The 14,331-nt window shown below is 49.0% G+C and overlaps 1 protein-coding gene across 4 annotated transcripts in view; it reads right to left on the minus strand.

The window, feature by feature from the left end:
* Positions 1-4,128: 4,128 nt before the first annotated feature.
* Positions 4,129-14,331, minus strand: part of GRHL2 (grainyhead like transcription factor 2) — a 171,369-nt gene continuing 161,166 nt past the window's right edge. For all 4 annotated transcript variants that reach the window (XM_053208642.1, XM_015078007.3, XM_027064114.2 and 1 more), the window contains exons 15-16: positions 9,255-9,319; positions 4,129-7,130 (exon numbers count right to left, since the gene is read on the minus strand). In XM_053208642.1, the coding sequence (XP_053064617.1) occupies positions 7,016-7,130; positions 9,255-9,319 (180 nt within the window). In that variant the 3' untranslated portion in view covers positions 4,129-7,015. The remainder of the gene's footprint in view (positions 7,131-9,254; positions 9,320-14,331) is intronic.

Below are 14,331 nucleotides of genomic sequence, written 5' to 3' on the forward strand. Positions count from 1 at the left end.
TCCAAGACTAAGGCTCCTGTTTTCAGGGCATTGTCCTAATACCCCAACTCAACTGGATCCCCTCACAGCCTAGTCCAGGCACGGAGGGGGCATGCCCATTGAGGAGTCATCTGAGAGTTCTCTAAGTATGGGAGAGAGATCCCGAGAACTGTCTCTGGAAGAAATGTCAATACTTCACACGTGCCTCTCTTGGCTTGAGTATGCTCAGCACTCTTGTTTTTTGAGGTGGCTCTTCAGCTGCAAGAAAAACAAGAAAAAGAATATTGAGCCTTGTATTTCCCAAGGCAGCAGAGAATCAGCCAAATCTGCCTAAAATAGAAAGGTTTGTTGCGTAGTGAAAAGATGTTCAGGCCAAGGGTGTAACCAATGGTACATTAATGTCAAACAGGGTTCTCTACATTTGTTGTTGTTTTTTAAATGTTTATTTGGGGAGGGGGGAGTGGCAGAGGCGGGGAGAGAGAGAGAATCCCAAGCAGGCTCCATGCTTAGTGTGGACCAGGACTGGGGCTCGATCCCATGACCCTGAGATCATGACCTGAGCCGACATCAAGAGTCAGACGCTCAACCGACTGAGCCCCCCAGGCACCCCAGGTTTCTCTACACTTGAATGCTGACCAAGACTTAGGTCTCGGGTGCTTGCTGCACTCGGTGCGAATGCGCCATGCACGGTCCCAGACATCCCTGGGGTTGCAACCAGTGGTTACTCTGAGAACATTCCATGGTGTGAAGCTAACCCCCTAAGGCAGCTCAGAAGGGGCAAGGGTCTCAGAGAGTCTTATTTCATGCCTTCTTTTCCCAGAACTATTCCAGGAAAGAGAAGGCATTTTAAGAGTTCTAGAGAGGATGGTGAAAATACTTCAAAATTCTGCCCAGCTCAGCCTGCCGACCCTTATTAAATACCAACAGCTACCACCAGTGTATCATACACATGTAGACAGACAGATGGACAGGCTCTATCTTCCCAATACCAGTATTTAATCACTTTACTGAGCTGACACTGAGTGTTCAATGGTGACTCAACACAGTACCAGGCACTATAGTCTTGAAGGCGTGTGTATGTTGGGAGAGTGGAGGTAGGAGTTATTAGCAAAGAAGCAAGCTCACAGTTCAGCTGGTAAGTTTTGTCCAGCACACTGAATACAATCACAGAGTAACCTACATCTATGTCCATGGCAGAGCAGACATCAAGTTCTTTCTTGAGTGGTGCAGGAGAGGTATTTGCTACCCAGGGAACAAGCTGGTGACATTTGCCTTTAGTGACCTTTCAACATCCCCTTCTCTTTTGCTGCTTCTGGCTGATCAGAGGCCCCCCCACTGTGTTTCCTAGAATTTGAGTCCCCCAAATTAGCCCGTGCACCCCTTTAGCAGAGCTCAGAGAAGTGTGGGGATGGAGGACCCTGAGGAAAAAAGGTAGCATACTAAGTTGGTAGACCAGAAATCCCACTCGGTGAATGTTTACTTGTAAGAATAGAGCCCCAGTGAATCTCTATGGGAGACCTTTTAGAAGGAGTTGGCTGTGGTCACCGGGGCGGGGTGGTGTGCTGTTCCGATCTTACCTTTTGAGAGCCCTGCTAGCTGACTGACAGGCTCTGGCTGCAATCTTTGGAACCACCTTAGCATTTACTCTGAGGCCACATTCTCTGGGGCTGCTCCCAGTGACCGCACATGGTGGAGTGTTAGAACTGGCCATTCCTGCCCCACACAGATTCTTCCTGCAGGTGACCTATACTCGAGGACTCCTCAGGGGCCTGGGTGAGGCAGTCTGAAGCTCATCTTACCCAAGCGTCCTTCCCTCCTTCCCTCCCCCCTTCTCTCTTCCCTCTTTCCTTCCTTCCTTCCTTTCCTTTCACAGGGGTTAGTCCACACGCTCTCCCTATCTCTCCCTGCTCACTACCCCTTTAGCCTTCACATGAGTTTCCCAATAAATCTCTTGAATGTCTAATCCCATCCTGGCTTCTGCTTCTTGGACGACCTGAACTGACGCAGTGACCATCCCTTACCCATTCCTGTTGACCCTCAGAGTTCCATGGGCTCAGACACTCGAGCTGGCAGCCTTCCCAAAGTGAGTTTCACATTGGTGACTTTTCATTACATTGTACAAGAGCTCAGGGTAGGAGGGGTTATATTATGCCTTAGAACTGGGGTGATGACAGAACCCTGGCTCTCCCAGGATGAGCCCTTATTACTGTGCTGATGCCAGGCCACTATCACTTTGGACCTACATCACTGCCTCGGAGGGCAGACTACATCTAACCTGCCTCTCTGTCCCTAGCATGGGGCAAAGTAACGAACTGAATTAGCACAGAGTGAAAGGCAAGAGCCGGGACGGGACCCTGTGGCCCTGACAACTGGTCATCCTCACCTACCTGACCAGAGTTCCATATGGGGGGGAGCGGGGGGATGGCGAGGCACACCCAGCACCTTGGCTGCCACCGGCCAAGGGAGGGACTGCCTCAGGACAGATGTGGAGACCAGCTACATCCCTTACAGGACTACTCAGACCTGTGGGTCCACTTGACCACCCATGGAGGCCGTGGAACATGGGTCATGGCAAAAAGGCCTTGTGGCCCATTGCTAATCCCTCCAGAAGCCTCCTCCCTCAGTTCCTCCCCCAGCCTGTGCTCCCCTGCCCTCTGGTCCCGGCATAGCGGCTGCTGAGAGTGCCACTGGGGTTGCAGCCATCAGAGAAGACTTTCTTGAGGCAAATTTTCAGCCCAGATTTGAAAGCTGTGTATGTAGACAGTGTGAAATGCAGAAGGATGCAGAAATGCTGGTCCACAGGAACGTGTGGCCTCGGGAGCGATGGACTAGGCGACACCAGGGACTACGAGGGACAGTATCGGCCGGTGACTTCTCTCACGTCATCTGTGGTCAGACCACTGACTGCAGGTTTTGCCGCGTGGATGTCCCACACACGGATTTCTTCCGTAGAAGTTTGTGGTGTCTTTTCCGTGTGAGTTAACAAATGCTGAGTCGACAAGACGCTGCGAGTGAAATCTTCCTCCAAGTCATCACATTCAAAGGGGTCCTCTGGAGAATGAGACTTCTGCTTGGGGGAAAGAGAGGAAAGCCCCTGGCCTCCCATCCTCCCTTCAGAGCTGAACCGGAAACGCTGGTATCCCTCACTCACGCTGCCCCCTCCCTCCGACTTGCAAAGACCACCAATGATTATTTTAGGCCTTGCCATCTTGTGGCTTTGGGTTGTTCCAGGCAAGACTGGAGAGAAGCTAAAGCGAGAGCTGTATGCCGCTCTTTATTTTCAAGAGGGCTCGTCATGTGACATCTCCCAGGCTGTGAGCATCCTGGTGACTCCAGATAGATAGAAACATTTGCGCTTAAAATACATATTCGGGTATCTAGGGTGTGTATATTTCACTGTCAGGAAACAGAAAAACAAATCAGCATAGGTCTCTTCATCAGATTTTGTTGATTGATGCCTAAGAACTGTAAAACCCTACAAGCTTCAAAGTATTAAGGCTTTCTAGAATAAATAACGTAGCTTCATTACTTACCTTACTGTGAAAGAAAGAAAGAAACGCTGCTTGTTCAGAGGCTCTCTGGAGTTGAGCGTGGATGACGGCTGAACAGCATGGTGGCCCAGTGGGGAGGCTGGCAGAGGAAGCGCTAACGGACACTGGAATCCTGAGTCCGGCTGTTTGCCTCTGAGCTGACAGATCCTAGTGACCTGGGAGTTTGGGGGCAAGAGACCATCGTGATGGAACTGGAGTTTTAGCCATGTGGTTTCAGCCTCTGTAGGGGCTGGTACAAATGAACTAAAGAGCCAGAAAGTTCCTGTGATAACTTACATGGGGATGAGCATGAGCGAGGCGGTGAGGAAGGTAAAAGCGTGTGGACAGGACCTACTCTCCCTGCCTTGAGGAGCCGGCCAAGAATAACCACGCTGGTGGCCCATCGAGGCACAGTGAAGGCGTCTTGATTTCTTCAGCCTTCTTCTCCTGTAACCATGGGGTGGAGCACAAGGCAGAGGACGTGCCTGCTGTGTTGAAGTCCAGGACCCGAAGGTGTCCAAAGGGGGCCTAGAATCTTCCCAAGGCCACACTGCGGCCCCTTTCCAACAAGGCAAAGAAGCCCCAACACCCACCTCACAGAAAGCACCAGACACTGTCATTTACTCTGACGTTATGAATATTTATTTTTTTCTCTTAAAAATGTACAAAAAATAAAATAACTGTATTTATAGTTTATAGATTCCCCTTCTCCCATTTACAAAACTATTAAGTTACATTTGCCGTTTTCTTTTGTTTAAAACACGAGAGCAAATTGTCCATCTTTCAATCTCCCTTGCTTGTTTTTAAGAAAGGGCCGTTCACAGAATTTGGCACAAACCCTCTGTTTCTGTTGCATTTTCCTAATTTTAAATAAGAAGGAAAATAAATGTTTGATTCATTTCACGCCTCGTAAGTTTCTGGGCTGGGACGTGCCTTAGTCTTTCAGGATCCAAGTCCAAGATGACATCTGACTGCGTTTTTCTGTTGGTTCCAATCTCCAGACACCCATTAAGTCTGAGCAGTGTGGGTATGTGTAAGAAAAATACTTGTTTCACGTGTCCCTCATTTTACATGGATTTTTTTCAGAGAAGCATATTTGTTTAAGTGTAATAAATTGAAGGGACAAGAGAAGAGGCAAGTCTTCCTATCTTTCTAGAGTGTTTCCGCTCAGAAAATTGTACTCATCAAAGCCCTGCTGACATACATCCAAGCTAGACCATGGACACTCTGAGAATGCAGAGGGGGCAGGAGAAGGATGGGGGGCAGATCAGATGGGAGGTGATGCTCTCTCTGCACCACCCTTCGGTGGCACTGGCCTCACATTCTTTGTTCTGGTAGGTGGGGGTCACCACAGTGATGGCTCAGGGACTGGAAACAAATGCAAAGGCGTCTCTGATCATCCTCTCTTGGGGAAGACCAGCAAACATCTCCCCAAAGAGACTAGAGAAAAAAGGGTAGGGTAACTTGTGTCAGACGCCCCAAATCTTATCTCTTCCCTACTCTGGAGTCTCTGCCCCAGCCCAACAGTATTTGCCGTTTCGTCTGCCAGTCACGTTCCAATCCACCTCTGAGGCAAAGAGCACGCGAAGTGCAGAGTACGTCATAGATTTTCAACACTGAATCTGTCCGTCACAGAACAGAGCTTCATCAGGACCCACGAGGGTCCCCACGCTGCTGGTCCAGGGCATGGCAGCCAGAGCGGGGGAGGAGGGAACAGATGGGAGCAGAACTGAATCCGGGATGCAAACCTTTGGCACCACAGGAAGGGATAACGTGTCCAGAAGACACAGAAAGGTGCCCCGTTACCATCACCCGGACATCTTCCTCGGCGCGGCACCCGCTCTCCATTCCATCCAAATCGTCTGTAGCCTCAAGGAGAAACAGCTGGGCTGGAAGCAGCCCTTCTGTCCTGCTCTGGGCGTCAGGGGCAGGTGGGGTGCGAGGCAGGGAGCCCTTGGAGAGAGAACTCCCTGGGTGAGACGTCAAAGTGCTTTACAAATAAATCTGGGCCCTTACATAGAACCTGCCCTAGTGCAGGACCTGGGGCTGGGGACGTGTCTGGCTACCTAAAGGCCAGTGCTTCAACCCACGAGGGTGAACGCAAACCCCCAGGCCACCTACCTGTCCCTTCAGAGAGAACAGCGGCCCAGGACGGTTCATGATTTCGCGAGTGTTTAGGGAAGCATTTTTTCTACTCTTCGTCTCCCAGAGCATGTACGGGAGGACCAGGCCTTCTCTCTCCCAGTCCTCCTCCAGGGGCTGCCCTTCGGAAGAGCCAGGAGGCTCTGGGGGCACCCCCTCCCCCCGTCCCCCCGAATCCAGCAGCCCGGAGCAGAGGTGGCCACGGGAAGCAGCCCCCCGGCCTGTGAATTCGGAGCTAAGCTGTTGGCATCACTCTCAGAACCGCAGCTGGGCTTTTGGGGGAGCCACTTGAGATGAAAGACGCACTTGTCAACTGTCAGGCGCTGCACAGAGGCCCGGTCCTCATGATCACCAAGTTCTGCAGTGGCCCCAGCACGGGGCCCAGCCGCAAGCCCCCTGCGGTCTGTCCGGAAAGCTCACCGAAGCTGGAGGAGCTGGGGCCTCAGACAATCCGACCTTTCCCGCTGATGAGACCGTTCAGAGAGTGAGAGAGGCCGGAAAGCACATCACCGGGAGGCAAGCGTGGCGGCCCACAGGGCGGGCGTGCCCGCTGGCACCCCTGCAGTCACCGGACAGCCCGAAGGCTGCTTCCCTGTCCCGGCGCGTCCCCTGCAAACCTCTCGCAGAAAGCAGAGCCTCAGCTACGCGTCTCCCCTAGGCCAGCGGCAGTAAACATGCCCACGTACCGCAGGTAAAATATATTATTGCCATATTATAAACACTATGTACATAATAGCCAGGCGTACCTTCTGGGTTACTAATTACACGGTAGCCGAATGTCTTCCTGTACAAGGCCTGGCGGCCACTCACCAGAAACCCCCAGACGTGTTTAGCAGGACGGCCTTCCCCAGAGACACCTGAAGGCTTGTGACCAGGACGCGGGTGTCCACCTCTGACCCTGCCCGACGGCGGCAGTGGGCAGCAGCTCGTTCTGACCAGCCGCTCAGGGCAAGCGGAGGTGAGGCGTTCTCGGGCTCTTCGGGGTGAACAGATTGGCTGTGTTTCCCTTGAAAGGTGAGGGGGGGCTCTGGACGGTCTCACCTGGGGCCAGCAGTGTCCTGCAGAGTCCTGGCAGGCCTGGACCCCAGGGCTCCAGAAACAGGTGGACAATAAATAAGTGTCTGACAGGCCCAGCGCGCCTTCCTGAGAGGCTCAGGATTTAGCTCCAGCAGGAGCCAGGGGATGGGCCAGACACACTGATAAGGGACGGGGCTCTGTGCCTCGCCCGGCTCCCAGCACAGTCTGTAACAGCGGTTGGGGGGTGGGGGGGGGGGGCAGGGCTCTGGGCTCTGGGCCGGGGCTTCCTCCTCTCCCAGGGAGGAATGCACCGAGGGCCCCTGCTGAGGGGATGCCGAGACCAGGGCTCAGATTTCCATGAGCGTGATCTTGAAGCCTTCCACCATGCTCTCCATGTTGAGAATGAAGGTGTCCTCATTCGAGTAGTGCTCAATGATGTTGTCGTCCATGTTCACCAAGATGCTGCCGGGGAGGAGGATGGGGGGTAAGAAACAAAGATGCCATCAATAGCAAGTGGTGGGCAAGGACCGACCCCATGCTGGGGGCTCCCCTAGCCATTCTTTGGCAAGGGAGGCTGGGAAGGGTGGAGGAGAGAGGAGGTAAGGCAGGAAAAGAAGACCCTCATATTTTCTTCCCGCAGAAACCAGTCTGAAGAACCCAAAGCCTCGATTGGTCAGAACTAACCTCACGACTCCTTATTAAACAGGTCTCCGGAGGCATTCAACCCAACCCTCTTGCTTCATAGATTAGAAAACTATGGCTCAGAGAGATGAGCCGGAATTCACACAGTAAGCTAGTGACAGAGCCGGGTCCTACACGTGTCCCCCGTTTGCATTAAACCATACTGCCTCTTGAAAATACACTTTAAAAAAGTACTCCAGGGGCACCTGGGTGGCTCAGTCAGTTAAGCATCCAACTCTTGATTTCGGCTCAGGTCATGATCTCATGGTTCGTGAGTTCAAGCCCCACATTGGGCTCGGTGCTGACAGGGCGGAGACTGCTTAGGATTCTCTCTCTCTCTGTTCCTCCCCTGCTTGTGGTCTCTCTCTCTCTCTCTCAAAAAAAAAAAAAAAGTACTCCATAGTCAGAGGAAGAGAAAGATGAAGAACTGTGGCTACCCCATTGGGAATGTAATGTGTTTCAGGGTTTCAGAGACCTTGTGTTTACTCTTCACAGCAGTCTTGAAGGTAGGCGTGACCATCGCCACCTTGCAAATGAGAAGATTGAGTGCAGGGAAGGTCAATCAGCTCCCCAAGGTCATCCAGCTGGTTCGTGGCTGAGCTAGATCAGAAATTGGCTTTGCCTGGCTCTGAAGCTCGCCCTTCACCACGTGTGACCTATGGTCAACTATCCCAAGTGGATTTAGTTTTAAGAGAACCAACAACCTCTAGGGTCTCTCCATCATTTGGAAATCAGATCTCAGTTTGCCATCGAAGAACTGACTCATTTGACAGCTATGTGTCATCTGGCAAGTTTAGGAGCCTCAGTTTATTCTGCAAAAATAAGAAAAACAACTCCTCTCTAGACGGTTGTCGTAAGGATTAAAGTTTTTAGCGCAGGGCTTAACATGGCGCTCGATGGAAGTGAAACATTATCACCGTCAGACTGTATGTCTGCACTGAGGATTTCTGCTCGGCAGTAAGACCTTGAGACACCACTCAAATCTCATCCTCAAAGGAATACACTCAGCCTATTGCACTGACTGTGAGGAAAACTGTAACATACATTTAAGGGAGCGTCCCAACAGGGCTCCAGTGGAAAATGTCTCCCATTTGACTCCTGCTCTACCAAGAGACCCATCACTCAGAAAGCCTGAGCATCTCAGCAAATCAATCTCCTTTATGACAGAGGCTCAGAGAAGAGTTTAAAGACCTGTTTTCTTTAGGAAAAAGTTATTTTCTGTAGGAAAATAACTCCAGAAGCTGACTCGGTGGAAACGCTCTCCTGGGACTAAATCCAGCTCCCGCAGCCTCTACTCTTAGACCCTCATACGCAGGAAGCCCTAGGAAGGCTGGGGGGTGGTAGCGTGGGGAGGAATAACAGAGCAGTGTATATAAAGCACTTGCAGGGGGCCCAGAACCTACTGAACGCCTCATAAACGAGTTATTGTTCTTAACGCTGAGAATAAGCAGGTCCAACGGTCATTTAGATCATTTTGTTAATATTCACCTCAGAAGAATTCGCTATACCCTGAGCGCTTCTGGTTCTTGATGTGTCACCCTGAAACCAACCCCAGAGTAGCATGTGATTCTTTACACACTCCACACTTGGCAGAGCTGACTTTGCCACTCTCCCCAGTGTCCTCACCCCTTCCAGACCCTTCTATTCCACCACTCTGACATTGCAATAGGACATCTCAGGCGGCATCATGACAATGCACTGTCTCCCTCCCTCCCTATCTTATTAAAGATCTTCAAAATGCACTGCGTTTGCAAGCTGCTCAGCAATCCTTTGTAAGGATGACACACAGTTTTTATAAAAGGTAGAAACAGAACTAACAAAAGGCAGACACCATTTTTTTTTGTTTTAAAGGGACTATGTAGACTTCTCTGATTTGGAAGTCAGTTTAAGTTGTTTCTTTCTTACCCTTTTTTGCTTTTCTTGTAAAGCTTTGCGATCTTCTCCACAGGCAATCCGTATTTCTCAGATATCTGTAACACCAATAACAGAAAGGCAGATGAGCATGGAAGGGGAGGCTAAGCAGAGGCAAGAGAGAAACCTCGGCTCTCAGTCTCGTGGAGATTCTCCTGGGTGCCCGTATCCTTCACTCAGGAGTCAAGCTCCCAATACGCCTCAGCTGCAAGGCTCTCCTGTGCCTAAACCTTGAGTCATTCAACGAAAGATTCAGCCACATGGTAATTTAATCTACAATAAAGGTATCATCTCAGATTAGCCGGAAAGAAAAAGGACCCCGGCCCCGATGTTGGGTTAAATAAGTAGCCATATAGAAAAAATTCAACAAGTTAAGCTGGATCCCTTCTCTACTTCTGACATCAGAATGAATTTCAGATAGAGCAAAGATTTACACGGGAAGGCTGAAACCATAAAAGTATAAGAAGAAACCATGGGTCAGTTCTTTGTATTGATGTCATCTTCAAGGAGGGAAGATCATTCCAATGAAGACATGAAACCTGAAGAAACAAGGTCAAAAGGTTGATCAAACAACAGAGAATTACAAATACCGGTAGAGCAAAATCCGCCATAAGGAGCGCAAGACAGACAATATACTATGAAACTTTCTTGTCAATGGGAAAAGGAAGAACCCAGCGTGAAGAAGTAACTCACAGAGAAAAGCACGAGAGGACAGTAAGTGCATGAAAAAATGTACCAGCTCACTCCTCACTTTAAAATTTCAAATTGAACCAGTAGGATGGAATTTTATGTTATCAGGCTCACAGAAACTAGAAGAATGATAATATGGTGTCAGCTAGAGTGTGAAAAACGTCAAATCTCGTATTCCATAGGTGGAGAATAACAAGCTCGAGCTTTTTGGAGGGAAATTTAGGAAAAGCTCTTAAAATTTAAAAAGCATATTCCCACATATTCTACCGCTAGTAACTTGGTCTACGGAAATACGCCCAGACGTACACAAAGCTTTTCAAAGCATCGTTGTTCATAATAGAGAAAACCATATATAACAAGCACTCATTAAGCATGTTTTGGTATCTTCACAGTCGAAAGCCATCCAGTCATTTAAAAATGCGACAAGCCTATATGAAAAATAAAGTCCTTAACACACGAAGGGGAAAAAGCCAACAAATTGCAAAACAGTATATATGGTGTGGCCCCATTCATGTTTTTAAAGAAATAAGTATGTAAGGAAATAGAAAATATGTGAAGGACCTGCCAATCTATTAATCTATTAACAGCGGCTACCCTGGGAGAATGGACAGAAACGAGACTCTTTTACTTTTCACTTTGTACCATTCTGTAGTGGCTTGCCCTCCCCCCGTCCTCCTTTTGACAACGATTGTGATTCACTTTTACAAATATAAAGCAATCATAGTTTGGAGATGGCTTCTGGAGAGACCTACCCTCAATGTCTGTCATGCCTTCTCTGTCCCAAATCCGATCCACCAGCCTCTTCTGAGCCCAGCGGCTCGGGGGGACTCACAGCCAGCTAGGATAAGTGAGTTCTGGGACAGGGGCAGCTGGGCAGTGGAACAGGGGCTCTGAAAAGAGGCTGAGGAGCCCTAGGGCACAGGCAGACAGCTCTGGATCCCCGGAAGAGCTTATCCCACGTACAAGCACACATTCCCACCTCTTACCCCTCCACTTGCACAGGAAGGACTCCTCACCCCCAGAATAAGCCCAGAGGAGCAGAAAAGAAGGCTGAGAGGGCAACAGGAGCCTGGGGAACCAGCAGCCTGCCTTCCACTCGTCACTGCTCCATCACTGATGGGACCGCCCTGTGCCCACAGCAGAGCCTAAATGTGCCCACTATGTAAAATGACATGGCCTGGGGGCAGCGGAGAGGATGAACGGTGCTTGTGTTGTAGGCATCCATTTGAACAGAACATTAAAAAAAACACTTATGAAGATTGCACACACATGCAAAATTCTGATCCAAAAATACGATTACTGAACTAAACACATTCTAAAGTTCAGTAAATGAACTGAAAGACTGGTAGTCAATACAGCAAACCAATAGTATTAGGAAAGATCAATTAGAAAAACAAGTTCAAAAGCAGAGCAAAGACATGGAGCATAGAGGAACTCGTGAACAAAAAAGGCAGCTTTAAAAAACAAAAGCGAACAGAGAGATTTGAAGAACAGAGGTAGGCCACAGAAGATGTGACTCTCCAGGGTCCCAGACAGAGAAAAAGGAACTAATGGAGAAGAGGAAATAATTAAACAAATAACAGAAGAAAGACCCAGGTTTTTGGACAAAGCGGGGGGCTCCTGAATCCCAGGAGAGATCAACGAGGAAAGACACGCATCTGGCCATTCTGAACAAAGTGCCGGATCTCCAAAGGGTAATAAAAACATTCTGAAACCTTCCAGAACAAGTTACCACCACCACCCCCCTCCAAAAAAAGGAACAGAAGAATAAACCTGGCTTCGGTCTTCCCATCTGCAACATTAGAAACCAAAGGATAGCGGAGTAACCTCTCTAGACTACTGAAAAAAAGAACTTCACCCCAAGAACCTTGTACACCAATAAGCTATGCCTCAGGCATCAGGGTGAAAAAAAAATGGTATCGAGGAAATGCAAAAGTTCAGAGAACATTTCACCCAAATGAAATGTTCACTCCAGGAGGAACATACTCACAAAAGAACGTTATCTAAACAGAAAATGCATCAGAAAAGAGGTTTCGGCCAGGCGAAGGGGGAAGACAACAAACCACTAGCATTGTGCCATAAATAAATTTTTAAATGTATACAAACACCCTCTCTTCATCTATCTATATTATATTGATATATACTTAACTACAGATAGACAGTTATCTATCAGGATGTAACTGTGTGTGGCTGTTTACATAGTTAGATGGAATGGGGGTACAAAATAAGGGCCAAATAAAGATTCTAGAAGTAAAAAGGACACACTAAGGGAGCAAATCTCATCGTTTGTTAGAGTGAAAGCATCAAACTATCTCAGCAACACCAAGAAGTCGGGAGTCTGTGGGGACGGAGGGGTGAGCACCCCCGACGCACTCCGGCTAAGCAAGAGAAGGCGGCAGGAGAGGGAGAAACCAAAGCTCTCACGGCCTCGCCTCGTGCTGGGGGGAGCTACACAGCGATGGTGCAAAACATAGCTGGAATTTCATCTTCCGATCACAGAGAAATGAGGAGGGACCGAAATAACTGAGGAAACGTAAACAGTAACTTTCCAGAAAAGGTGGAAAACAGCAAGTTAATAAGTCTGCCAAGCAGAAGAGGCAGCAAGAGGAAACTGCAAAGTAAAATCAATAATAAAGAAAAATACAGACGACAGGAAATCCAGCCTATCCGTCATTATACCAAATGAGAACGAACTGCCTTTTTCCATCGAAAGCCAGAGTGTCAGCGTAGGGAAAAAAGAAAAGTTAAAAGAAGGGCGAGAAAGAAAGAGAACCAGCTGGATGTTTGGCAGAAAAACACCAGAGGCAAAGGCTAAAGAGGGGATGGCTGCAGGGCTAGCAAACAAAGGAGAGCAGGGGTGAGGACATTTGTGGACAACAAGGTGAGCATTAGGGTTGATGAGGTTACCCAGGATATTACGCAATGATAAAAAACACCGTGTAGGAAAAGGTGTAGCAATCTTAAACTTGAGGCCTCCAACAGCACAGCACTTGAGCACCAAGTACAAGATGGTGGGCAGATTTGAAAGAAAAGTATCGTGGGAGGCTTCACCACAGGAACAGGCACAGTACTGTAGGAGGACAGCAGTCGCCCATACTCCCGGTTTGCTTTTAGAGTTGGACACACCTAAGGCAGGTAAGAACAAAGGAATAATATCGTCGCTATGCTAGATTTAATATTTCATACACACACACACACACACACATCTCCTAAAGAGAATCTATCATGTGTTGGGTCACAAAGATAAGCCAAATTACATCAGAATTCATTAGAAATGCAAAATTCAAAGTTGCCACACATGCTTAATTATTTGGAAGTAGGGCAGTCCCCTTTTATCCATAAGGATACACTCCAAGATCCCAGTGAATGCCTGAAACCTCAGACAGTAACAAACCCTGTATGTATACACACACACACACACACACACACACACACACACACACACACACACAATGTTTTTTTCGTACACATACGTACCTATGAGAAAGTTTAATCTATAAATTAGGCACAGTTAGAGATTGATAACTAATAATAAAACAGAAAAATTATTACAATATGCTGTAATAAAAGTTATGTGCATGTGGTCTCTCTCCAAAATATCTTACTGTATTGGACACACCCTTCTTTTTGTGATAACGTGAGCTGGTAAGATGCCTACGTGACGAGATGAAGCGACACGAATGAGCTGAGCGTCAGGCTATTGACCCTCCAAAGATCATCAGGGGATCATCTGCTTCTGGACTACGTCTGACCACAGGTAAGTGACACCATGGAAAAGCGAAACTGGGAATAAGGGGGCCCCAGAACCCTGGCTGTGTAACAGCACAGCACCCCTTCCTCAGACTCTCCAGTTCCTTTAGCAACCGTCTGGGGAAGATGCTATGTTATAGCTATCTAAAGAAGCTCTAACAGCAGCAAGTTTCTTTGAGCATCGTCATGCTATTTCCAAAGCGGTGAGATAGTCTGAATAAGGTAGGATGGGCACAGATTTTGTCACTCCTCCCCAGGCTCAATACCGTTGCCCTTTGGGAGAATTTCTACTTCCTTCCTCTCGTCTTCCCAAGCCCGGCACCTGCGCTATCTGCCGGGTCCTGGCGTCCACACCTGCACATGCCAACCGAGAGAGAAACGCTGACGTGTGCTGGTTCGCACCCAGAGCAGAGCGCTGCGAGTGGAGCCTTGCTGAGGGATGGAGGTGTGGCCGTTGCTCAGGAGTGAGCTCACCGTGGCCCCCACCCCGTGGGGCTCCAAACCCACCCAGTCAACAGAGCTGGTGCACAGAACCAGTGCTGGAGGAGCGGGTCCCCTGGGCATCGTTCCTGGAGCCACCACTCCCTGAGCACTTCCGGGTTGGTCTCAGCCAGCGCTCCCTAACCTGGGG

The sequence above is a fragment of the Acinonyx jubatus genome, chromosome F2, assembly GCF_027475565.1.
Source record: "Acinonyx jubatus isolate Ajub_Pintada_27869175 chromosome F2, VMU_Ajub_asm_v1.0, whole genome shotgun sequence".
NCBI lineage: Eukaryota > Metazoa > Chordata > Mammalia > Carnivora > Felidae > Acinonyx > Acinonyx jubatus.